We start from the raw sequence: 23,777 nt of genomic DNA, 5'->3' as shown, positions 1-23,777 counted from the left end.
GGTGTACACACTTCACAGCACTCACCATAGCACACACCTTCCCCAATGTCCATAACCCAACCACCCTCTCCCCTGCCCGCCCCAGCAACCCTCCCTTTGTTTTGTGAGATTAAGAGTCTCTTACGGTTTGTCTCCCTCCTGATCCCATCTTGTTTCATTTTTTTCTTCCCTACCCCCCAAACCCCCCACTTTGCTTCTCACATCAGGGAGATCATATGATAATTGTCTTTCTCTGATTGACTTATTTCGCTCAGCATAATATCCTCTAGTGCCATAGACGTTGTCGCAAATGGCAAGATTTCATTTCTTTTGATAAGCCCATTAAAATTTAATTTGGGTGCTCCAGGATGGCTCAGCATATAACTCTTAATCTTGGGGTCATGAGTTTGAGCCCCATGTTGGGAGTAGAGCTTACTTAAAAAAATAAAATTTAATTCAATATTCGGCACTTACCATGTTGAAAGCCTAGTTTCAGGTGTTCCAGAAAAACTTGGAGTAAATTGGACTCATTCCATTCATTTAGTGACTTTCTGAGCATCAGGGCCTGGTAAAGGCAACAGGTCGGTGACCTTGAGGTGAGGCAGAATTAGTAAGTCTCAGAGAGAGAAAATGAGAGAGTGCCAGGAAGGACCTGGGGAAAAGGCCAACTTTGGGACTAGCCTCTGGGCTAGGGGTGTGGGAAGGGGGAGGGTAAACAAAGAATGAGGCAGGGAGTATGGAGTGGATTTGGGAAGTGGAGGGGACCCAGATCAGCTTAAGATTGTTTAAGGACTTCACAGACCTGTACCCCTGGGGCAAATAATATATTATATGTTAATAAAAATAATTAATTTTTAAAAAAGATTGTTTAAGGACTGGTAGGCCTTGTAACGGTCTAGCCTATAGGACACACCCACGGGGAGTAAAGAGCAGACAGCTGGGGATGTGGGCCTGGTGCTTTAGGAGGCAACCAGGTCTTTCTGCAGTGTTCTCTGGATGACCTATTGGGGGGTCTGCATGGAGCAGCATCTGAGCCTGAGAAGGCCCTGGTGGCCAAGACAACAGGCACCTCTGACCCCACCACACATCCAGAGTCCTGGTGGGGAAGATGAGGGGAGATGTGTCACGGAGGCTGCAGGGAAGTGCAGGCAGAACTCAAAGACCAGCGCTGGCTGAAAGGGTATAACTCAGCTTTTTATTAGAATGGCAATTCTGGAAGTGAGTGAAAGCCCAGAGGAAGAAAATGGAGAAAGTAAAGGTCCTAACAGAACCTTGGAGAAATGCCAACCATTTGAATTTAGATATAAAGAAATAAAATTAGGAGCAAGGATAAATTTCTTTTACTTATTTTTTATTAAGTTTTTTATTTTAATTCCAGTATAGTTAATGTACAGTGTTATATGAGTTTCAGATGTACAATAATATAGTGATTCAGCAGTTTTATACATCATTACTCAAGGCTCATCATGATAAATGTATCCTTAATCTGCTTCACCTCCCTCACTCATCCCCCAACCCCACCTCCCCTCAGATAAGATTTATTTTATTTTATTTTATTTTATTTTATTTTATTTTATTTTTAAGTAATCTCTATACCCAGTGTGGGGCTCAAACTCACAACCCTGAGATCAAGAGTTGCACACTGTGCCGACTGAACCAGCTAGGTGCCCCTGATACGCTTTATTTTAAATGAGTACGGGTAAATTCCTTTAGGAACTAAACACATACATGAAATACTTTCCTCATTTCCAACCACTCTTTTTCACATTTATGTTACAAATCTGTGGCCATACATAATTCTGTGAATTTAATATAGATGATGTATATCTAGCTTCCTTTTGCTCACCATTCTAGGTTTGAAGGGGGCTAATGAGCCCCCTCCTGCTCTGTCTGTTCTGCCCCCTGCTTGGTTGCCTCCCACCAGTCTTTCTTTTATATCCTCTTCTTCCGCTGTTTCTCTGCCAGACTGTCATCTGGCCAAAGTGCATGGTTCTCTGTCCTTCTGTAACTGACAATGAAAGCTCTGAAGTTAAAATGCAGTCCCAGAATGACTGTTACTTTCCCATGGCTCATTAAGTGTCTTGCTGACCTCAAACCCATGGCACATACATCCTCCCACAGAGTTGTTGAGATGGGCATTTGGGGCAGCCTGCAGTCCAGTTAATGCATGATGACTGCCCATGACCCACTCTACTGAAAGGGGAGGAAGCTCAGAAAACAAAGGGGAATGGCCGAGGATCGCAGCATAGTCCACATCTCAAACTTTGAGCAGTGTTTCCCTATCTTCATTGACTTTGTATAGAAATTAAGGAGGATAAGAGGTAAAACCTAATTTTTAAACCCTTTTCCTTAAAAGTTTTATATATGAATTTGAAAAAACTCATAGAACTGAGGCAAAATGAATACTGTTAGCTATCCATTTTAATTTGGTTAATATATTTGAATCTCCCCTTGTAAATATAAAATATTTCCCACACTGTCCGTCTTCTTTGTGGGTTATGTATTTTCTTGCCTAAAGAGGAATATTGAGAAGTTCATAAAATATGGTGAATTAATCCTTACTGTGATATTATCATTGGCATTTGAAAATGAAATTGTAGGGGCGCCTGGGTGGCTCAGTAGGCTAAAGCCTCTGCCTTCGGTTCAGGTCATGATCCCAGGGTCCTGAGATCGAGCCCCGCATCAGGCTCTTTGCTGGGCGGAGAGCCTGTTTCCTCCTCTCTCTCTCTCTCTCTCTCTGCCTCTCTGCCTACTTGTGATCTCTGTCAAATAAATAAATAAAATCTTAAAAAAAATCATAATAAAAATGAAATTGTAACCTAATTAAAATATCATTTTTCAACTATTTTAATTCTTCATTACAGTTTCCTTTAGTTATTTGTTATTAGGGTAATACATGCAAGTAGTTTGAAGAGTCAAATACTTTGCCAAAGCTTTCTAGAAGAAATAGCAACCCTCCATACCCATTCCCCAGATTCCAGAAACAACCACTTATACCCTTCTGTATCTCCAGTATTGCTACCCTACCTTTTTTTTTCTTTCAATATTTGTCATTCTCTTTTGCTTGCATTATGGACATTGAGGATCTGTCTCCTTCTTGTCCCTCACACACACTCGCAATGAATTCTTCCTATGTAGTTTCCTCTTATTTTGACTGCATAAATATTATATCTGTTCAAAGTATAGTGCTACTATGATTATTTTGCATTTCTTGTATAATAATTTTTTCTGGGCATTAATAATTATTTTGGTTTAGATTTCTGCATATTATTACTTGATTTCCTTTGAGTTGTACCATTGTCTTTTACTGTGTCCCAGTACATGAATGTTTTATCTTAAATGAAATCTCTCCTGGAACTTCTGAGCCATGCTGTTCCAGGCTACTGCTCTTGGGCTGTCTGCTCAGCTATGGTTCAGAGACCACCTCTTCGTCCTGAGGGTCTTTTCACCTCTCTTGGATCCGATTCTTCCTTGGCTTGTTCCTTCTTTCTGATGAAGCACTTCCTCATGTAGCTTCCTGAGAAAGGGAGTCAGAAGACCTAAGCTGTTTTTGATGCTTTGATGGCAGTCACACCTGCTGGGTATTTTAGCTATAGAATTTTGAGTGTGAACTCATCAGGGTTCCCTAGTACCCAAGGTTGGGTTGGGAAACCTAGTGGCATTCATTTTATTGATTCTTTGTTAAGAATTGGTTCTTTGTTAAGAATTGGCAGAACATCTTAGGATTCTTTCTTTTAAATAAATTTTAGGAAATTTCACAAAAGGGTCCTTTGAAGCATGCAAGTCTGTTTTAGTCCATTTTTCTGGGCATAGGAGGGCCCTTTAAGACTGCTAATGCATTTTCCAGTTTTGCAATATTTTTTCTTGAATGATTTTGTTGATGATTTCCTCATATCCGTTTTCTTTTTGGAATACAGACTTTATCAGCTCTTACAATTTTTGTGTTTTTCATCCTTTTTGCTTTGTATTCTGGGAAATCACTTTAACCTATCTTCTAACCCTTACTTTTAAGTTATATTTTTAGTTTCCATGAACTTTTTATGTTCTCTGAATGCCCTTCCAGCCCTTGATCCACTGTTGGAATTTCTGCTTTTGTCTTTTTAATAAATGATAATATTTTGAAAATTTTTTCCCCTGGAAGGACTGCTTTCAACAGTTGTTCTTTCCCTATTTTTTTCATTTCTGTCTTTCATGTTTGAAGCTTTCCTCAAAATGTCTGGTGACTTGGCTTTTCACTTATACTCCCAGATGAGGCACTAAAAAGGCATTTGGAATAGCTACATATTAGGAGTGCAGACGTCATTGTAGACCAGAACACTGAAACTCCTAATGTGTTGATATCTTTGCCTGTGCTTTTGTGCTGGTGGATTACCCAGAGGCAAAATCTCCAGTCTCTTGCCTACAGGCTGGCAAGCCAGGGTGCCAGTACTCTAGAGGCCAAGCAGGACCAGGCAGCATCAGGTTCCAAAAGCCCTTGTGGTCACTCATGGTGTAGTTGCTGTGCTTGCAGCCGTGTCAGCCCTGTGCACCCATGGGCCCTATGTCCTCTCCCAGGCTCGGCACCTGCAGCACTAGGGACAGTGCTTCCTAACCATACCTCCTGCTGCAGCCTCACTTTCCTCCCCTCCCATGGACATGCCTGCTGCTGCCCGGTCCTGCCCCTTCCAGGTCTTGTCAGGTGTCCTTGTTTGTTTCTGTTCTCTGCGTGGTGGTACTGGGGTTGGGCTGGGTTAGTTACAACATTCGTTCTGTTCTCTAGTTTCCAAAACTGGTTAGTGGTCTCCTGTGCTGTTCTCTGTTCTTCATAGACTTATGTCATTGCAACAAAACAGAACAGCTAGATGAAAGTAAAAAATGGAAGTAAGCAAATAATTATACTTTTTATTTCAGGGGATTCTAGAAAGGAGGTGAAGTCAACTGCAAATGTCAAATTGACCATCTGTAACAAACCTTTATATTCTTCAGGTATAGACAATCGGACAGAAATATTAAGATTACGCAGGCGATTTATAAAGGACCAAGAAAAGCTCAGTTTGATTTATGCCAGAAAAGGTATTGCTGAACAAAAACGAGAAAAGGTTTGTATCTGTTTTGAGAATTTGAGTGGTCAGAAATATTTTTTATATCAACGGATATATACTAAGGAAATAAGATTCTTGTCAGATATTCCTTGCGTGACAAAATTACAGAACCAGCACTATATGAGTTAAAGTTACTTATGAACCAAAGATTATTCCTCTGACTAATGTAGACGTAAAGGACAGTGGTGACTCACTAATGAGATCATGGGAATCTTGGAATGGGGCCTGTGTGTGTAGTCCCTTGAATCTGAGGTTTGTTGTGGCTCATGGGCACTACCAGGACCTCATCCCTGCCCCTTATCTCAGACTCTCACTGCAGCTTGGCTTTGTTCTTCTCTGTGTACAGCTTGGCTTTCTCCATGTGGTAGAGACACAGCCTCCAATAATTCCTGAATTATCTTACAACTTTAGCTGCTGGGAAGGATTAGCCATAGTCTTGCCCAACTGTGGGTCTGGGGCCACTGTGGGACCACATTACAACCAGCTGTTCTCCGGGGTACCTGGATGAGGAGGGAATGGTGAGCCCAGAGAAAAGGGTGAGCAGGCCAGATGGATGGTCCAGGGTTATCTGCTAAAAGCAGTGACCTAGTATGGCATGAATTAAACATTTCTCAAAATGTGGAAATAATGGAAGAATTTGTTCAGCAACAGCTTCGGTATTACTTAAAAACCAGTAATTATGACAAAATTGTCAAGAAAGACAAGACTGTATGTTTAAAAAAAAACACTTGAGGGACGCCTGGGTGGCTCAGTTGGTTAAGCAGCTGCCTTCGGCTCAGGTCATGATCCCAGCGTCCTGGGATCGAGTCCCACATCGGGCTCCTTGCTCTGCAGGGAGCCTGCTTCTCCCTCTGCCTCTGCCTGCCATTCTGTCTGCCTGTGCTTGCTCTCTCTCTCTCTCATAAATAAATAAAATCTTTAAAAAAAAAAAAAACACACTTGAGTTTATTTTAATTCAGTTTAAGTCTTTAGTCACTTAATTAACTTGCAAATCTGAGTATGAAGAAATTGAATGGTTCCACTATATCTTCTGTGGAAAGAAAATGGACATTTCATCTCTCTTGTCTCTGTAAGAACAGCTGTTCTCTTGAAGGCAAGGGTCCAAAATCAGTGCCTCACAGTCCTCCCATGCTTCTTCTCACTGGCCCCACCACACATGGAGAGTGTTCTTCTTTGCCCACTCAGAAGTAGCCATGAGCTACTAATTAAGCCTGAAACCTAAGTAGGTGTGCCTGAAGGAAATAAAAAGCAGAATATGAACAGAAGGAAAAGATAAAACCAGGATTGTTGGATAGAAATCAGAGGGGGATATTTTGGTTTGATACAAAGAAAGTCCTTTAATAAATGTAGAATGGCCTGCTGTGTGAGGCCGTGTATTCCCTCTGACACGGGTGTTCTCATCTGAAGCGGCAGACCTCTCGGTAAGAATGGCATCAGAAGTCCATGCGCTTTATTTGTTGGGAGCATTGTGCTCAGTGTCAGGCACTACTCTCAATGCTAATGGTATAGAGGTGAATATGATATAAACATTCATGGAGCTACAACCCAGTGTGTACAACAGAACCAAAAAAATGAATGAGTTAAGATTATAATGTGCAGTTGGAGATTAACCAAGTGATGCCCTTGTGTGGGGAAGACTGTTAAAGACAAAGTGAGAAAGCAAGCCTCTTTGAAAATGATATCTGAGGTGGGAACCAAATGATGAGAGAGAAACTGTGAAAAGACACTCTGGGCAGAGATGAACAGGTCCCACAGCCCTGTGTGGTGGAGAGTCGGGTGACTCAAAAGCATGTGCAAGGCCAGCGTGGCCTAAGCAGGTGAGCAGGGTCAGGAAAAGTTGGGTTAGGGGCTGTGGTGATATCACTGGGCCTGTTAGCCAAGGGTTTTTTAAGAGGAATTAAGGGGAAGAAATGAAATATGGCTTTAAAAAATTCTAATTCAAGTTCTCTGAGTTTACAAATATTCACATTATTTTGTGATAAATATTTAAATAATCATACTGCTCATTTGATAGTAATTTTTATTTTGGATTTATTGTCTACCATAGACTGGTAAAGTGTAGGGACCAAACCATTTTGGGTAAAATTTTTCATCAAATTCACCTTTATGTTAAAGATAAGTACTGACTGATCATTTCATAGTTCATGCACTACAAATTTTTTCAATAAGAATTCTAATCTTCTTTCTTGGTTCTAATGATTATAGGAGATTAAGAGGGAGTTAAAAATGAAGCACGATGCCCAAGTCATTTTATACAGGAGTTACCGTCAAGGAGACCTTCCTGACATTCAGATTAAATACAGTAGCCTGATCACCCCCTTGCAAGCTGTGGCCCAGGTTGGTCCTTGAATGCTTCATTTTTCTATTGACTGATAAAAACTATTTATCAGTTCCAGGGGCTACTGTATGCTACACTGAGGTGTTGATTTGTCTTTAACAATGGACTTGGTTAAAAGACATTGGTTCAAGTCTTGGCCGTGCTATTTCTTGGCTACAAACCTTCTTTTTACAGGTGCAACTCACTTAGAGTCATCTAGAAGATAGCCCTGCAGTTGGGGTCCTTGTCAAGACACTTAATGCTCTGAGCCACAACTTCTTCATCTATGAAACCAGGGAGTGAAATCTATTTTTCTTACCAATAATGTTGGTTAGTGAATTAATGTGCAATAAACTTTAAAGTGCTAAGCCACTTAAATCATTGCTTATATGATATCCTTTTGGTCATCTGAGGGATCAGGAGAATACCAGTTTATGGGTGGGATTAGTATTTTCCTTCTCTGTTAATTTTCTTAATAGCAGAGGATTGGAAATATTTTTCTAAGTTGTGAGGGTTGAGAGTGAATGAAATTTTCTAGCTGAATTCTCTGGCAAAAGCAGAATATTTATTCCCTGAAAGCCTAGTTAAGATTCCTTTGACTTTTATCAAAATACATTTAAAAATTGAAGAGGAAGAGTGTGTGTGTGTGTGTGTGTGTGTGGCGCATAATGCTAGATGCTGAAATATGCTATATATTGTATAAATTTTCCAAAACTTATATTGCTTATAATAATGTTATATCTGCATAGTCTTTTACTCTTTTTTAAGCTTTTTATTTAATCTAAATAAATATAGATTAACAGCAATTTTTAAAAATAGTACATAGTCCCATATACTCTTTACCTGGCTTTCCCCACTGGTGATATCTTATTTAACCATTTATGTTGATCTAGAAATTGACCTTGGAACAACAGTGTTATCTGGACTGGTCTTAATCATTTTTCCCCTCGCGCGCACACGTGTGTGTGTGTGTGTGTGTGTGTGTGAGAGAGAGAGAGAGAGATTCTGTGCAATTGTAGCATACGTCTGATTTATGTAACTATCACAGAAGAGCCCTTGAGTGTTATAGAGTGCTTTCACATTTCTTTCATTAGATTCTCCCAGTAATTTCATGACATAAAGGCAGCTTTTTAGACAAATTTACAGATGAAGAACTGAAGTTTAGCAAAGAATGGATAATATGGTTCAAACTTTGTATTCTTGCTGGGTGTGAAACTAAGACAACTCCCCCCCGCCCTTTGTTTTGATGCCTGGCCGAGTGCTTTTCTTCACCCCCATTATTTCCCAGTTTTTCTAGTGCTTTGCACATATGTATTCACATCACTGCCTCAGAAATGATGCTGCCGCCTACTCTCCTAGGCATGGTTTGCATCTGCCCATGTTGGATAGGTATGTGGTGTGTACTAATGATAGCAGGTTACAAGCCTGATACTGCTAAGACCCATGTCCAAGTCAGTTCATCTCTTTGGTGCTTGGAAAATATTGAGATGGTGAATATTGTTTTGAAAAAACGTGACTACATTTTTTTCTGTTCTTTGAAAAGGAATATGTGTCCTTATATTTCTCAAATTCCAAATACTTTATTCAACAAGTGCTATATATGGAGCAGTTCCTTCTGGATGCCAGGGACTGCTCTAAGCACTGAGGTGCAGCTGTGAACAAAACAGACAAGGCCTTCTCTGCTGTCCAGGGGCTCCTCTTCTTCAACATGAGTGTTGCACGCTAGAGAACTGAAGAGGAGCCTGTAAACTAGTCATTACAGCATATGTCCAGTGACAACATTCTGTTGGCTCTGAAAACGTTCTTTAGCTTAAGCACCATTGCATCATAACAGAAGAAGCATTTGGAACTCCCTGGGAAGTGAGGGAATTTGTGCATAAGACTCAAGATTTGGGTTGTAGACATGGGAACCTGTTGCAAGTTAAGTGAAAAAAGTTATCGAACAGATACTGTATGAGAAAGTGTGTGTTGTCAGTAAAAGACCAACCCATGGCAGTGACTATCTTCATGTAGTATAACTGGGTGATTTTCTTTTTTCCTAATTTATATTTTCTGAAAATTTTTATAGCAACCATATAACTTTTGTAAAGCAAATAAATTACTAAATAAAGAACAAATCAAGAACTGTTTATTCAGACACAGTTTTTATCAAGCAAAATAGTGTTCAGATCTTATTAATTCATGGATTCATGCCTTCCTTTAAAAAATACAGACACTGCATGCTAGGGACTGTTCTTAGTACTGGTGTCGCAGGCACCAGTTCTTGTAGTCGTGGAGTGTGAGGGTTAAAGCCATGAAAGATCAGGTAGCATTCTGTTAGAGTTGAATACACCAAACATTAAAAGCACAAAAATGGCTGCTGATGGTTTTAACAGTTTAAATGGTCATATTGATGGGACTTTGAAATTTTAAATTGGCATTTTATTTAAGCTTATCAGCTGTCTTTAGCTTTATGATGATACTAATGTGAAGATAGTACTTAAAAATCTCATTTAATCTTTCTTGAAGATCTTATCATTTACTGCAGTGGTCACTTGATGTGCTTTAACTTGGCTAATCCTTACCACAGCCCTGAGATGTGTTCTGTTATCCCTACTTTAAAGATGAAATATCTGAAGGTCCAGACTCACCCATGAGTTAAGCTCTGTGGCTACATATATGATTAAGCCAGCTTACATTATTTCTGGGTCCAAAATCCATGATATCACAGGTATATTTAGTTAAATTTCAAACTCTAGCCACGTCAATGCCTGCTAAAACTTTCTAAACAGAATTGAGATGTAAATTAGATATGTTTGCAGAAGTTTGTGTTTTCAAATAAAGCTCTGATAGTATTAGTGAATTGTAGCATTTTTACTTCAGATCCTAACTTGTCTTTGTTTTGGGCATTTTACAGAGAGACCCAATAATTGCAAAAGAGCTCTTTGGCAGCTTGTTTTCTGGAATTATAAAAGAGATGGATAAATACAAGACCAAGTCTGAGAAAAACAACATTACTCAAAAGTTGCTCCAGGACTTTAATCATTTTCTTAACACCACTTTCTCTTTCTTTCCACCTTTTGTCTCTTGTATCCAGGTAAGAGTCTATACATGCTTCATAAATATGCATTATCTACTCCATCAAAAGACTGTGTCATAATAACTTAATTTGTTTCATAAGCTGAAGCACAAGGTGTTTGAGTATATGTACTCTGTATGGTTACCTCTTCCCAGAAGATTTGATTGTATTTTTTTTTAAAAAACAAGCATACAGGGATGTCTGACCCTTGGTTTCAGCTCAGGTCATGATCTCAGGGTCGTAGGATCAAGCCCCACAACAGGCTTTAGGCTCAGTGGGGAGTCGGCTTGAGAATTCCCTCCCTCAGCCCCTCCCCCAACTTGTGCCTGCTCTCTTTCTCTCTCTCTCTCTCTCTCTCTCTCAAATAAATGGATGAGTCTTTATTAAAAAAACAAACAACAATAACAACAACAACAAAAAACCCCAAAACCCCAAATTTATATTTGACTGAATAATTAGAAATCAGCCTTTGTATAAAAATGTTCTGATTTTGGGTGCCTGGGTGGCTGAGTGGGTTAAAGCCTCTGCCTTCAGCTCAGGTCATGATCCCACGGTCCTGGGATCGAGCCCCGCATCTAGCTCTCTGCTCAGCAGGGAGCCTTCTTCCCCTCTCTCTCTGCCTGCTTCTCTGCCTACTTGTGATCTCTTTCTCTCTGTCAAATAAATAAATAAAATCTTTTTTAAAAAATGTTCTGATCAATAAGTCAATTCCTTCAGTAATTTGGTTAAGTCCTGCATGTTGTTAGTTGTTTTTCCTTATATACTGTTTCACCAGATTATTTCCTGCCTCCTGATTGCCTTCAACAGATGTTGATTGAGCATATTCCTGACTTTCTAAGTGGTGGGGATGGTGAGTGATGCAAAGAGACACAAATCTCTACTCTCCTGGAATTACAATGGACAACAAACAATAAACAGAAAAATACAGAAGATAACATGAAGTAGTCTTAAGTGTCACAGAACTTGAGTAGTACAGAAACACCAGTGTAATGTAGAGTAGTAATGAAGCAGAGAGGGAGACATCCTCTTGAACAGGGTGATACCACAGGGTGGTACCATGATAGATATTTAGATGTAGTGGTCAGAGAAGGCCTCCTAAGGCAGTACAGTTTGAGCAGATATAGGCATAGTTTCAGTTACTACTTAAAACGTGCTTTCTGGAAGGTTACATTTTCATGTAAGAAATGTTTCCTTTGCCATTTAAAACATGGATCATTACAAAGTCCCTAGTAGAAAAATGTTTCAGTTCATTTTAGTATTTTTAAATTTTTTTATTTAAATTAGATTTAATTAACATATGGGGTATTGTTAATTTCAGAGGTAGGATTTAGTAATTCATCAGTTGCATATAACACCCATGCTCATCCCATCAAGTGCCCTCCTTAATGCCTATCAACCAGTTACCCCATCCATCCCACTCACCTCTCCTCCAGCAACCCTCAGTTTATTTCCTATAGGTACGTGTCTCTTATGGATGGTTTGTTTCCCTCTTTGTTTTCATCTTATTTTTATTTTTCCTCCCCTTCCCCATGTTCTTCTGTTTTTGTTTATTAAATTCCACATATGAGTGAAATCATATATTTGTCTTTCTCTTATTTTGCTTAACATAATACCCTATAGTTCCATCCATGTCATTGCAAATGGCAAGATTTCATCCTTTTTGATGCATGAGTACTATTCCATTGTATATATATACATTACATTACACCTTCTTTATCCATTCATCTATCAATAGACATCTGGCTCCTTCAATATTTTGGCTATTGTGGACATTGCTGCTATAAACATTGAGATGTAGGTGCCCCTTCAAATCACTGTTTGCATTCTTTGGATAGTGCAATTGCTGGGTTGTAGTGTAGCTCTATTTCTAAATTCTCGAGAAACCTACCTGCTATTTTCCAGAGTGACTGCGCCAGTTTGCATTCTAACCAAGTGTAAGAGGGTTCCTATTTCTCAGCATCCTTGCCAACATCTGTGTTTCCTGAGTTGTTCATTTTAGCCATTCTGACAGGTGTGACATGGAATCACATTGTGGTTTTGATTTTTATTAACCTGATGTCAAGTGACATGCATTTTCTCATGGGTCTGTTGGCCATTTGTATGTCTTCTTTGGAAAAGTGTCTGTTCATGTCTTTTGCCCATTTCTTCACTGGATTTTTTGGTTTTTTGGGTGTTGAGTTTGGTTAAGTTTTTTATAGATTTTGGATACTGACCCTTTATCTGATAAGACATTTGCAAATATCTTCTCCCATTCTGTAGCTTACCTTAGTTTTGTTGACTGTATCCTTCACTGTGTTAAAGTTTTCTATCTTGATGGAAGTCCCAGTATGTCATTTTTGCTTTTGTTTCCCTTGCCTTTGAAGACATGTCTAGTAAGAAGTTGCTGCAGCTGAGGTCAAAAAGTTACTGCTTGTGTTCTCCTCTAGGATTTTCATGGATTCCTGTCTCACATTTAGGTCTTTCATCCATTTGAGTCTACTCTTGTGTATAGTGTAAGAAAGTGGTCCAGTTTCATCCTTCTGCATGTTGCTGTCCAATTCTCCCAACACCATTTGTTGAAGGTATTATCATTTTTCCATTGGATATTCTTTCCTGCTTTGTTGAAGATTAGTTCACCATAGAATTGAGGTTCCATTTCTGGGTTCTCTATTTTATTCCATTGATCTATGTGTCTGTTTTTATACCAGTACCATACTGTCTTGATGATGACAATTTTGTACTATAGCTTGAAATCTGGAATTGTGATGCCTCTAGCTTTGCTTTTCTTTTTCAACATTCCCTTGGCTATTCAGGATTAAATTTTAGGATTGTTTGTTCCAGCTCTGTGAAAAAAGTTGACAATATTTTGATAGGGATTGCATTAATGTGTAGATTGCTTTGGGTAGTGTTGATATTTTAACAATGTTTGTTCTTCCTATTCATGAACATGGAGCGTTTTTCCATATCTTTGTGTCTTCATCAATTTCGTTCATGAGTGTTCTATAGTTTTCAGAATACAGATCCTTTGCCTCTTTGGTTAGGTTTATTCCTAGGTATCTTGTGGTTTTTGGTATAATTGTAAATGGGATTGATTCCCTGATTTCTGTTTCTTTTTCATCCTTGTTAGTGTATAGAAATGCAGCTGGCTTCTGGGCGTTGATTTAATATCCTGGGACTTTGCTGAATTTCTGTATCAGTTCTAGCATTTTTTTTTGGTAGAATCATCTGGGTTTTCTACAGAGTATCATGTCATCTGCAAAGAATGAAAGTTTGACTTCTTTGCTGATTTGATGCACTTTATTTCTTTTTGTTGTCTGATTGCTGTGACCAGGACTTCCAGTACTATGTTGAATAATTGTAGTGAGAGTGGACATCCCTGTCGTGTTCCTGACCTTAAGGAAAAGCTCTCAGTTTTTCCCCACTGAGGATGATATTTACTGTGGATCTTTTGTATATCATGTATATGTATGTATATGTATATCTTTTATTACATTGAGATATTTTCCCTCTTTAGCTACATGGCAGAGAGTTTTTATGAAGAAAGGATGCTGTATTTTGTTAAATGCCTTTTCTGCATCAGTTGAAGGATCATATGGTTTTTGTCCCTTTTTTTATTGATGAAGTATATCACCTTAATTGATTTGTGGATGTTGAACCACCCCTGCAGCTCAGGAATAAATTCCACTTGGTTGTGGTGAATAATCCTTTTGATGTATGTAGGATCCTATTAGCTAGTATCAGTGAGAATTTTTGCATCCATGTTCATCAGGGATATTGGTCTGTAATTCTCCTTTTTAGTGGGGTCTTTGTCTGGTTTTGGGATCAAGGTAATGCTGGCCTCATATAATGAGTTTGGAAGTTTTCCTTCCATTTCGTTTTTTGGGGAACAACTTCAGAATAGGTGTTAATTTCTTAAATGTTTGGTAGAATTCCACTGGGAGGCCATCTGGCCCTGGACTCTTATTGTTGGGAAATTTTGGATTACTGATTCAATTTCTTTGCTGGTTATGGGTCTGTTCAGGTTTTCTATGTCTTCCTGTTTCAGTTTTAGTAATTTATATGTTTCTAGGAAAGCATCCATTTCTTCCAGATTGCCTAATTTCTTGGCATATAATTCCTCATGGTATTCTCTTATGATTGCTTGTATTTCTTCAGTGTTGTTGTGATCTCTTATCTTTCATTCATGATTTTATTGATTTGGGTCCTTTCTCTATTCTTTTTGATAAGTTGGGCTAGGGGTTTTTCAATCTTACTAATTCTTTCAAAGAACTAGCTCCTAGTTTTGTTGATCTGTTTTTGTTTTTGTTTTTGTTTTTGTTTTAATTTCTATATCATGGATTTCTGCTCTAATTTGTATTTCTCTTCTGCTGGATCTAGGTTTTATTTGCTGTTCTTTACCCAGCTCCTTTAGGTGTAAGGTTAGGATATATATTTGAGACCTTTCTTGCTTCTTGATACTTCCCTCCTAGGAAGGCCTTTGCTGCATCCTAAAGATTCTGAACTGTTATGTTTTCATTTTCATATGCTTCCATATATTTTTAAAAATTCTATTTGGGGCACCTGGGTGGCTCAGTGGGTTAAGCCTCTGCCTTCGGCTCAGGTCATGATCTCAGGGTCCTGGGATTGAGCCCCACATCAGGCTCTCTGCTCAACAGGGAGCCTGAGATAGAGGCTCTCTATCTGCCTGCCTCTCTGCCTACTTCTGCCTACTTGTGATTTCTCTCTCTGTCAAATAAATAAATAAATAATAATAATAAAATAAAATAAAAATTCTTTAATTTCCTGGTTGACCCATTCATTCTTTAGAGGGATGCTGGTTAACCTCCATGTATTTTTTTTTTCCTCCATGTATTTTTGTTCCTTCCAAATTTTCTCTTGTGATTGCATTCAAGTTTTAAAGCATTAGTCTTGAAGTGTACATGGCACAATCTCGGTTTTTTTGTACTGGTTGGAACTTGATTTGTGACCAAATATGTCATCTATTCTGGAGGGGACATTCCATGTGCACTTAAGAGGAATATGTATTCTGTTGCTTTAGGATGAGATGCTCTGAATGTGTCTGTGAAGTCCATCTGGTCCAGTGTGTCACTCAAAGCCTTTGTTTCCTTGTTTATCTTCTGTTTAATGATCTGTCCATTGGTTTGAGTGAGGTTTTAAAAGCTCCCTACTATTGTATTATTATCAATGAGTTTCTTTAATTTTGTTATTAATTGGTTTATATATTTGGATGCTTCCAAGTAGGGGTAGAAATATCTACAATTATTAGACCTTGTTGAATAGATTCTTTTTATTATGAAGTTGTGTCCTTGTTTACCTCTTATTACAGTCTTTGGTTTAGAAATTAGTTTGTCTCTTATAAGGATGGCTACTCCAGCTTTCTCTTTATGTCTATTAAGATGATAAATGGTGGGCGCCTGGGTGGCTCAGTGGGTTAAGCCGCTGCCTTCGGCTCAGGTCATGATCTCAGGGTCCTGGGATCGAGTCCCGCATCGGGATCTCTGCTCAGCAGGGAGCCTGCTTCCTCCTCTCTCTCTGCCTGCCTCTCTGCCTACTTGTGATCTCTCTCTGTCAAATAAATAAATAAAAATCTTTAAAAAAAAAAAAAAAAAAAAAGATGATAAATGGTTCCCCATCCCCTCACCCGTCACCTTCAATCTGAAGGTGTTTTGGGATCTAAAATGAGTCTCAGCATATTGATGGATCTTGTTTTGTTATCTAATCTGATACTCTCTGTCTTTTAATTGGAGCATTTAGTTGATTTACATTCAGAATAATTCTTGAAAGAGATGACTTTAGTGCCATATATTACTTGTAAAGTCACTGTTTGTATAAATTGTCTCTGTTCCTTTCTGATCTTTTTTTATTTTTGAGCTCTCTCTTCCCTCAAAGGATCCCCTTTAATATTTCTTGCAGGGCTGCTTTAGTGTTCATAAATTCTTTCGGTTTTTGTTTGATCTAGAAACTCTCTCTCTCCTTCTATTCTGAATGACAGCCTTGCAGGATAAAATACTCTTGGCTGCATATTTTTCCAATTTAGTTGATGATTATGTCATGGCAGTCCTTTCTGGCCTGCCAGCTCTCTGTGGACAGGTCTGTTGCTGGCCTTATGTGTCTACCCTTGTCAGTTAAGGACCTCTTGTCCTGAGACGCTTTCAGGATTTTCTCTTTATCAGTGAAATTTGTAAGCTTTTCTATATTACGTTGGAGTATTGACCTATTTTTATTGATTTTGTGGGGGATTTTCTGTGCCTCCTGGACTTGAATGCTTTTTCTTCCCCAGATTAGGGAAGGTCTGTTCTATAGTTTGTTCAAATAAACCTTCTTCTCCCCCTCTCTCTTCACCTTCTGGACCTCTATTACTCAAATATATTTTGCTTTATGGTATCACTGATTTTTTGAAGTCTCCCTTGGTAATCCAGTAGTAGTTTTTGTCTCTTTTTCTCAGCTTACCTATTTTCCATCATTTTGTCTTCTATGTCACTGCCTCTCTCTTCTGCTTTGTTTATCCTAGCTATTAGAGCCTCCATGTTTGACTGCATCTCAGTATAGCATTTTTAATTTTGGCCTGATTAGATCTTAGTTCTTTTATTTCTACAGTAAGGGAGTCTGTAGTGGCCTCTCTGCCTTTTTCAAGTCCAGTGTGTATCTTTATAATTGTTTTGATTTCTAGTTCCAATATGTTACTTGTATCCATATTGATTAAATGCCTACCAGAGAATAGTACCGCCTGTTCTTTCTTTTGCACTCATTTTCTCCATCTAGTCATTGTTTTCAGAAAAGTAAGGAGGAAAGAATAAAACAAAACAGCAGAAATAGTAGTAATAACCACCACAACAAAAACCTCAGGAAGTTGCTTCTGATATATGTTGTGTACATTCTGCTATTGTGTTTTGGCTGCTCTTTCCCACTGGTACTTCCTCTGTAGCATTCCTTCTTTCTTGCAGTGGAGTGTTTTGACCTTTAGGTACGTATGGTTTGATTTATCTGTCAAGTTAAGTTTGTAAAGGAAAAAAGGAAAAAAAAGAGGAGAAGAAAAAAAAAAAGACAAAACAAAAACAAAGCCTGACCTAAAACAAGAGAAAGGAAAACAGAACAAAAATGGATACAAATAGACAAACAATAAACTGTAAGCGTGATTCTAGGAAATAAGAAACAAGGAAGGAAAGAAGAGTAGGGAAAGAAGAAAAGAGAGAAAAAAAAGTAGCCAGGTCCAAAAATTAAGAGAAGGAAACAATCAAACCAACAACTGAACAAAAGATTATCAGCCTGATACAAAAAAAGAAGAAAAAGGAAAAAAAAAAAGAGAAAAGGGGAAAAATTAGATGATTAAGGATGAAGAATAAAAAATAAGAAATAGAAAAATGAAAAAAAAAAGCATTAGAAATTAAAAAAAGGGGAATCAAAAACAAAAAAAGAAACAAGCTTTGTCCTATTTCCACTGGAAGGTGATGTTTTGGTACTTTCTTTAATCAGTGGACTTGGTAGATTGCGGACTTGTGTTGGTCTTCTGTGGAAGAGGCTTGCTGGACTGGTTCACAAGGTGACTTGCTTTTGTAAAAATGCCCCTGCTAGGTGCTGGGGTGCAGGATGTAGTGTAGGAGACTCCAGAGTCCACTGGAGGTGTTGTGTTTCTCTTTGAAGTCCTACTGTGCTGGTGGTGGGAGGGAAGTAGGAGGGGTGGTGGAGGAGGTGGAAAATGGTATCACCCAGCCCTCTTCTCTCCGGGGAGCAGAACTCCCAGCCACTGTTCAGGAGCCCTCTTAGAAAAGCAAACAGTCTCCTGTGTCCTGTGGTTTCATCAGTTCCCTGCCCTAACCTGTCTGTGCCTAGACCATTGGCACACCCAGAGCCACAGATCTGTATTTTATCTCTGGCTGGTGGTTGATATTCAAAACTCCCAAGTTTTAAAGGGCATAATAAGGTGTAGGCCCACTCCCAACCCAGGAGGAGAGGCTTGGGTTGTGTCAAGCACCATACTATCCGGAAAAACCATAGCTCAGTACATGTGCAGAGCCTACAATTTATTGTAATGCTCAGTGAAAAGCTGGAAGCAGGTTATTGGCAGTATGCACTTAACTCTGTCCCCTACTCCCCTCTGTCCCAGAAAAGCCTTTGCAGAGGCTTGAATCTGTTGTGGCAGATAGCAAAAACTATGGCCAGGCTAATTGCACTGTGCTCCAGTCTCTGCTTTCTGCTTAGTTCAGCCACAGAAAAGCAGCCACTCAGCGCACACAGGTTTAAGTCTGTTGTGGCTCACAGCAAAATGTTATTAAGAGGCTTTCTGCCCTCTGTGCACACCTGTGACTCTGCTGATGAGCACCGATCAATGTTTCCAGCTGGCCTTTCGTCCTTTGAGAGGCAAAATATGCTCTTCCAAATGACCTCTGGAATGGGTGTGATCTCACCCTATGCAACCTAAGGGATCTCCTCACTGTGGCTTATTGTGTGGTTCTTACCCTCTGGGCTCTTTCCCACAGTCTCCTTCTTCCTGACTTGGCGCTGAGAAACAGGTTCTGTCCCCTTCAGGGCCTTGTGGCTTTCCTCTCCACCAGTTCAGGGCTCTGAACTTTATATCTGCCCCCATACTCTTGCTCCAACTGTGCAGATTGTTTCCTTAATCCTCTGATTGTCCCAAAACACTTAAATATTGATCTAGCTGTATCTGAAGGACATGGCAAGTTGAGGATCCCTCTACTACTCCACAATCTTAACTCCATCCCCCAAAGCCCATTTTTGTAATTTTGTAACTAGTAACCTCCCTGGAGTAATTTAAAGTATATATTCTCTAATATTATTTATCAGTAGCTTTGGTTTGCAAACTAATTGGGTAATAATTCCCTACTATGAAATACTAGGTTTTCCTGTTTTGTTCTTTCCTATGTAGCATGAAGCTATTAATACAGTTTCTTTTTATATATTCTATTTTTACTGGTTTAAATATTTATAAGTAGAGTTCCTTCATTGTTTTTTTCTTGGCTACACTAAAGATAAAATTTGAGAAATTGTATTGAATTAGCCAGTATTTCAAAATAAGTTTCTCTTTACATTGTATTCCTAAGTAATTTTTTAAATTCTGAATTCCTAACTTTGTCCCCAAATTTATTTTAAAACGCTAGTTTTTTCCATTGCTGTTTAAGAGTCATTAACTGTCATTAAGTAAATAAATGATTTTTACTCATTCTAGAGCTTGTTATTCGGCATTGCCTACGGAAAAAGCAGTATGAATGCAAGTCAGTGCCTGCAGTTGGCAGCATTTGCTATTATGATTTTCTGTTTGTGGTTCATACCTGAAAGTATGATTGTTTTCCTCTTTCTATGCCATCTTAGTACACTTGCATGACATTCACACGAGTTCTTATTCTAGCAAGCACTCTGTTGAGATGCCATTGCCCAGCCATGACATCCCAGAATGAATTTCTTGTCTGCTGTATATCCTGTATTTGTCAGACTATCCTAACTATATACCTTAAACTGGAAGAAAAATCCATTTGGCCATTTTTCCATGACACAGTCAGTGACTGGCAAACAGATAATTGATTTGGTGTCCTATATATATGGTATTCATTGCTTGTTTGATCTTTATAAAAATTTTGATTTTCCAAATGGTTTCACTGATTTGTAGAGCATAACAAATAACATGGAGGACATGGGGAGATGGAGAGGAGAAGGGAGTTGAGGGAAATTGGAAGGGGAGGTGAACCATGAGAAACCTCTGAAAAACAACCTGAGGGTTTTGAAGGGCCGGAGGGTGGGAGGTTGGGGGAGCCAGGTGGTGGGTATTGAGGGCACGAATTGCATGGAGCACTGGGTGTGGTGCAAAAACAATGAATACTGTTACACTGAAAAGAAATTAAAAAAAAAAATTTTTTTTTTAATTTTCTTTTACAGAGCACTTATTGATATTGTATGTGTGAATCTCTATTTAAGAACTATGGAATACATGAAATGAAGAAATGTTTCTTGCCTTCATCTAATACAGTGAGATAAGGGTCCAAACAAAGAATATTGTTATTCCAGTAGATTGTCATCATTTTGTAAATTAGGCTTCATTACTTTATTCTTTTTTGGAATTCATAAAAAGTGAAATCAGCTGAAGATTTTTTGCTTAGCAAATCATTTTTTATAGAGTAAAATGATACTGTCAACAAGATTATACAGAATAGTCAATCCTGAATATAGACTTATAGAACTCATTTAAATTATAAGAATACATTTACATATAAAGGAAAGATACACCAGTAATAGTTGTTTACTTATTTAAAACTTTCACAAAAGACTTCTGTTGGAAAGTGGAAATAAATCTTATGCTACATACCTTCAGGGACAGCACTGTTTATTACAGTGTCTGGAACACAGAAGGCATTCGGTAAATACAGAATGAGTTGATTCCTTGAAAATTAAAAGTATATTTATTTTAAAGATTTTATTTGTTTATTTGAGAGGAAGCAAGTGAGCATGTGTGCACATGTGTGCCCTTGCATTAGCAGGGAGAGGGACAGAGGAAGAGGGAAAGGGAGATGGAGAATCTCTTAAGCAGACTCTGCTGAGCATGGATTCTGACATGGGACTTGATCTCATCACCCTGAGATCATGACCTGAGTTGAAACCAACAGTCAGACGCTCAACTGACTGAGCCACCCAAGAGCCCCCAAAATATATGTATTTTAAAATAGTCTTATATAATTCAGGGTTTCCCTCTCTAAATTAGAATGATGTTATCTCAAAATCTGACACTTTAGCTGAGACACTTTGCTGTGTTATTGACTGAAACAGGATTTTGTTTGGATTTTCTTTCCTATACCACGAGTTCCTTCTAATAGTGATGTTTTTGTTTGCTAGCTTGCTTTGAAGAATCTGTATTCTTTCACGTCCCCTAATGTAGAACTTAAGTTGGCTTGGTCAGACATAGCAAGTGGCCCATGTATGGCACAGCTGCAAGGAAAGTGTATTTGTGGCTTATGGGGGGACTGTCTTTACTGTCTTTTCCAGATATCTGCATGTATGTGCATGCACAGACATATATACAAGAACTATGTGCACACATCCAGGTTTGTTTTAATGAAAATACTGCCATCCTATTTATAATGTTCTGATTTGTAGTATATTTCTTATTGGTGTATATAGGATGCTCAAATTGAGAGTTACAAAATAAAAGTCATATAAAAATCCTTGAAATCCTCTAATTCAATATTATTGTGAATAAGTTAGCCCCTGGTTGGAAGGAGATGGGAAAAACGATGTTAAATAGTGTAACCGAGATAATTATACCTACTTCTTGGTAATTGGATATGAAAGTTTTGTGTTTCAGCTGTTTTTCTCACTTATTCAGGCTAAATATTCCTGGGAACTACAATTGTTGTTTGGATATATTTTTTATATATACAAAATTTTTTATGTTTTGCTAGTGGTTTTCTTGCTTTAAATTAACCTCTGAATTGGAAGTGTAAAAATAAAAGATCATTTTCTCCTTTAAGCAAGCTGAATGTTAAGGAAATTTTGTTAATAGAATTACACAGAGAAATTTTTATTTATGTCAAAGTGTTCTTTTATATTTAGTAACATGACTTACTTACTTGTGAAGATACAGTCAAAGTACCACCGGCAAAATAGCTGCGTATGTTTGTGGTTTCACAGGAAATCAGTTGCCAACACACAGACTTGCTGAGCCTCGACCCAGCTTCTGTCAGTGCTGGCTGCCTGGCCAGTCTACAGCAGCCTGTGGGTGTCTGCCTTCTCGAGGAGGCCCTGCTCCACCTGGTACCTCAAGAGCCACCTGCCAAGAGGTTTCGGGGGAGGACTCGCCTCTCTCCTGATATCGTCAGATGGATGGAACTTGCTAAGTAAGCTCTGTGATCCAGACTGTTGGGAGAACAGTGAATTTGACTGAAGTAATAAGGAAAAACTTTTCATTCTGGCGAAAAATGAGCAAATAAAGTTGATTGTAACACTTCTGTGAAATTTTTTTGAAAAACCTCTCTGGCAAAGTACCATTCCTTAAGTCAAGAGTAGTTGTCCCAACAAGGAATGTCTTTCCTCAGGAAAGAGAACATCCATGAAACCTGTTCTTTCAGTATACAGTCTTTTTTGGACTGAGGGTGTTATTTACCAAGTTTAGTTTCCTGTAAAGTGTGGCCATAACTTAGAGTTTTTTATGTTTTTACTGCTTCACTAAACTGAATAGAGAATAATCCATTATTTTTAGCAGGACTCAAACTTTTAGAAACAATTTAATCCAATTACTTTGTTTATTTGGAAAAAAAACAAATTCCGTTTTGTCATTATGCCCTTTTGCCTTATGTCTGATCTTTTTCCTTACTTGTGGTTTTATCATAAGAAAGCCAGTGCCTAATTCTGAGAAGGATGTTAGATTGAAATTAAATTTGAACTTCTGTTTTATAGTGCTGATTTTTAGATCTTTGGGTTCTAGGAAAAAGAGTAAAGGTAAGGGTGGGGAATCCTTGTACTATTTACTGTTTTATAGTCATTTTTATCTTTCTTTCTTGAATACTATGTGTTAGTAAGACATTGTGTCATGTGCTAAGAAGAATTAAACATGTCTCCCCAGCTCACAAAACTAGCATCCAGTAGGAAATGTATGTACTTACATGCATAACTAACCATACCTGAAATGGAAAGTGTTGAGGTCTCTTGAGAGGCAGGGTAAATACCAGGGCAGTTCAGAGGGTACATCTTGGCTAATACTAATTCTACTTAGGAACCATTTTTATTCCGTTGTTTCACATGTGCAAGTGAACAGTCACTAGCACTTTATATATTTAATATTTTCAGGGAATGAGAAACTCATCTAGTGTGTATTTGCTGGGTAAATGTACTACACAACTTTTAAGATCCTAAACTTTAAACATTTGCTTCTTACTTTATTTAAATACTTCCTCATACTTTTGGGGCTCCTTGGCGGCTCAGTCAGTTGAACATCCAACTCTTGGTTTTTGCTCAGGCCATGATCTCAGAGTCATGAGACAGAGCTCTGCTTCGGGCTCCACACTCAGTGGGGACTCTGCTTGGGATTCTCTCCCTCTACCCCTCCCCGTGCTTGAGCTCTCTCTGCTCTCTTTCTCTCTAAAATAAATAAATCTGCAAAAGAAATACTTCCTCATACTTTTGAATATATAATATTTTGCATTCCTTTCAAACAGAGCACTAAGAACATAATTTTGCCTGTTCGTGATATGTCATGGTCATCATTTTGACCATGTTATAGTATGTATTATCCTGGGAACATGGGGACAGTGCAAGGTGGATATGAGACTGATCTCTTCTGAGTTACTCGAAAATGTTTGTAGTTTCATCTCCTTTTAGGCTCTTGGACTGTAAGCTGTTATGATACCTCCCCATCTCCCCA

At 38.5% G+C, this 23,777-nt stretch overlaps 1 protein-coding gene across 7 annotated transcripts in view; it reads left to right on the top strand.

Annotated features, from left to right (window-relative positions):
* The window catches only part of PRKDC (protein kinase, DNA-activated, catalytic subunit), a 229,284-nt gene that overhangs the window by 151,204 nt on the left and 54,303 nt on the right, over positions 1–23,777 (top strand). For all 7 annotated transcript variants that reach the window (XM_032841194.1, XM_032841195.1, XM_032841198.1 and 4 more), the window contains 4 exons: positions 4,945–5,057; positions 7,266–7,397; positions 10,274–10,453; positions 22,049–22,254. In XM_032841194.1, coding sequence (XP_032697085.1) covers positions 4,945–5,057; positions 7,266–7,397; positions 10,274–10,453; positions 22,049–22,254 — 631 coding nt within the window. The remainder of the gene's footprint in view (positions 1–4,944; positions 5,058–7,265; positions 7,398–10,273; positions 10,454–22,048; positions 22,255–23,777) is intronic.

This window comes from Lontra canadensis, unplaced genomic scaffold, assembly GCF_010015895.1.
Source record: "Lontra canadensis isolate GAN:19392208 unplaced genomic scaffold, GSC_riverotter_1.0 scaffold121, whole genome shotgun sequence".
In the NCBI taxonomy this organism is placed as follows: domain Eukaryota; kingdom Metazoa; phylum Chordata; class Mammalia; order Carnivora; family Mustelidae; genus Lontra; species Lontra canadensis.
This window is presented reverse-complemented; position numbering and strand designations above follow the sequence as displayed.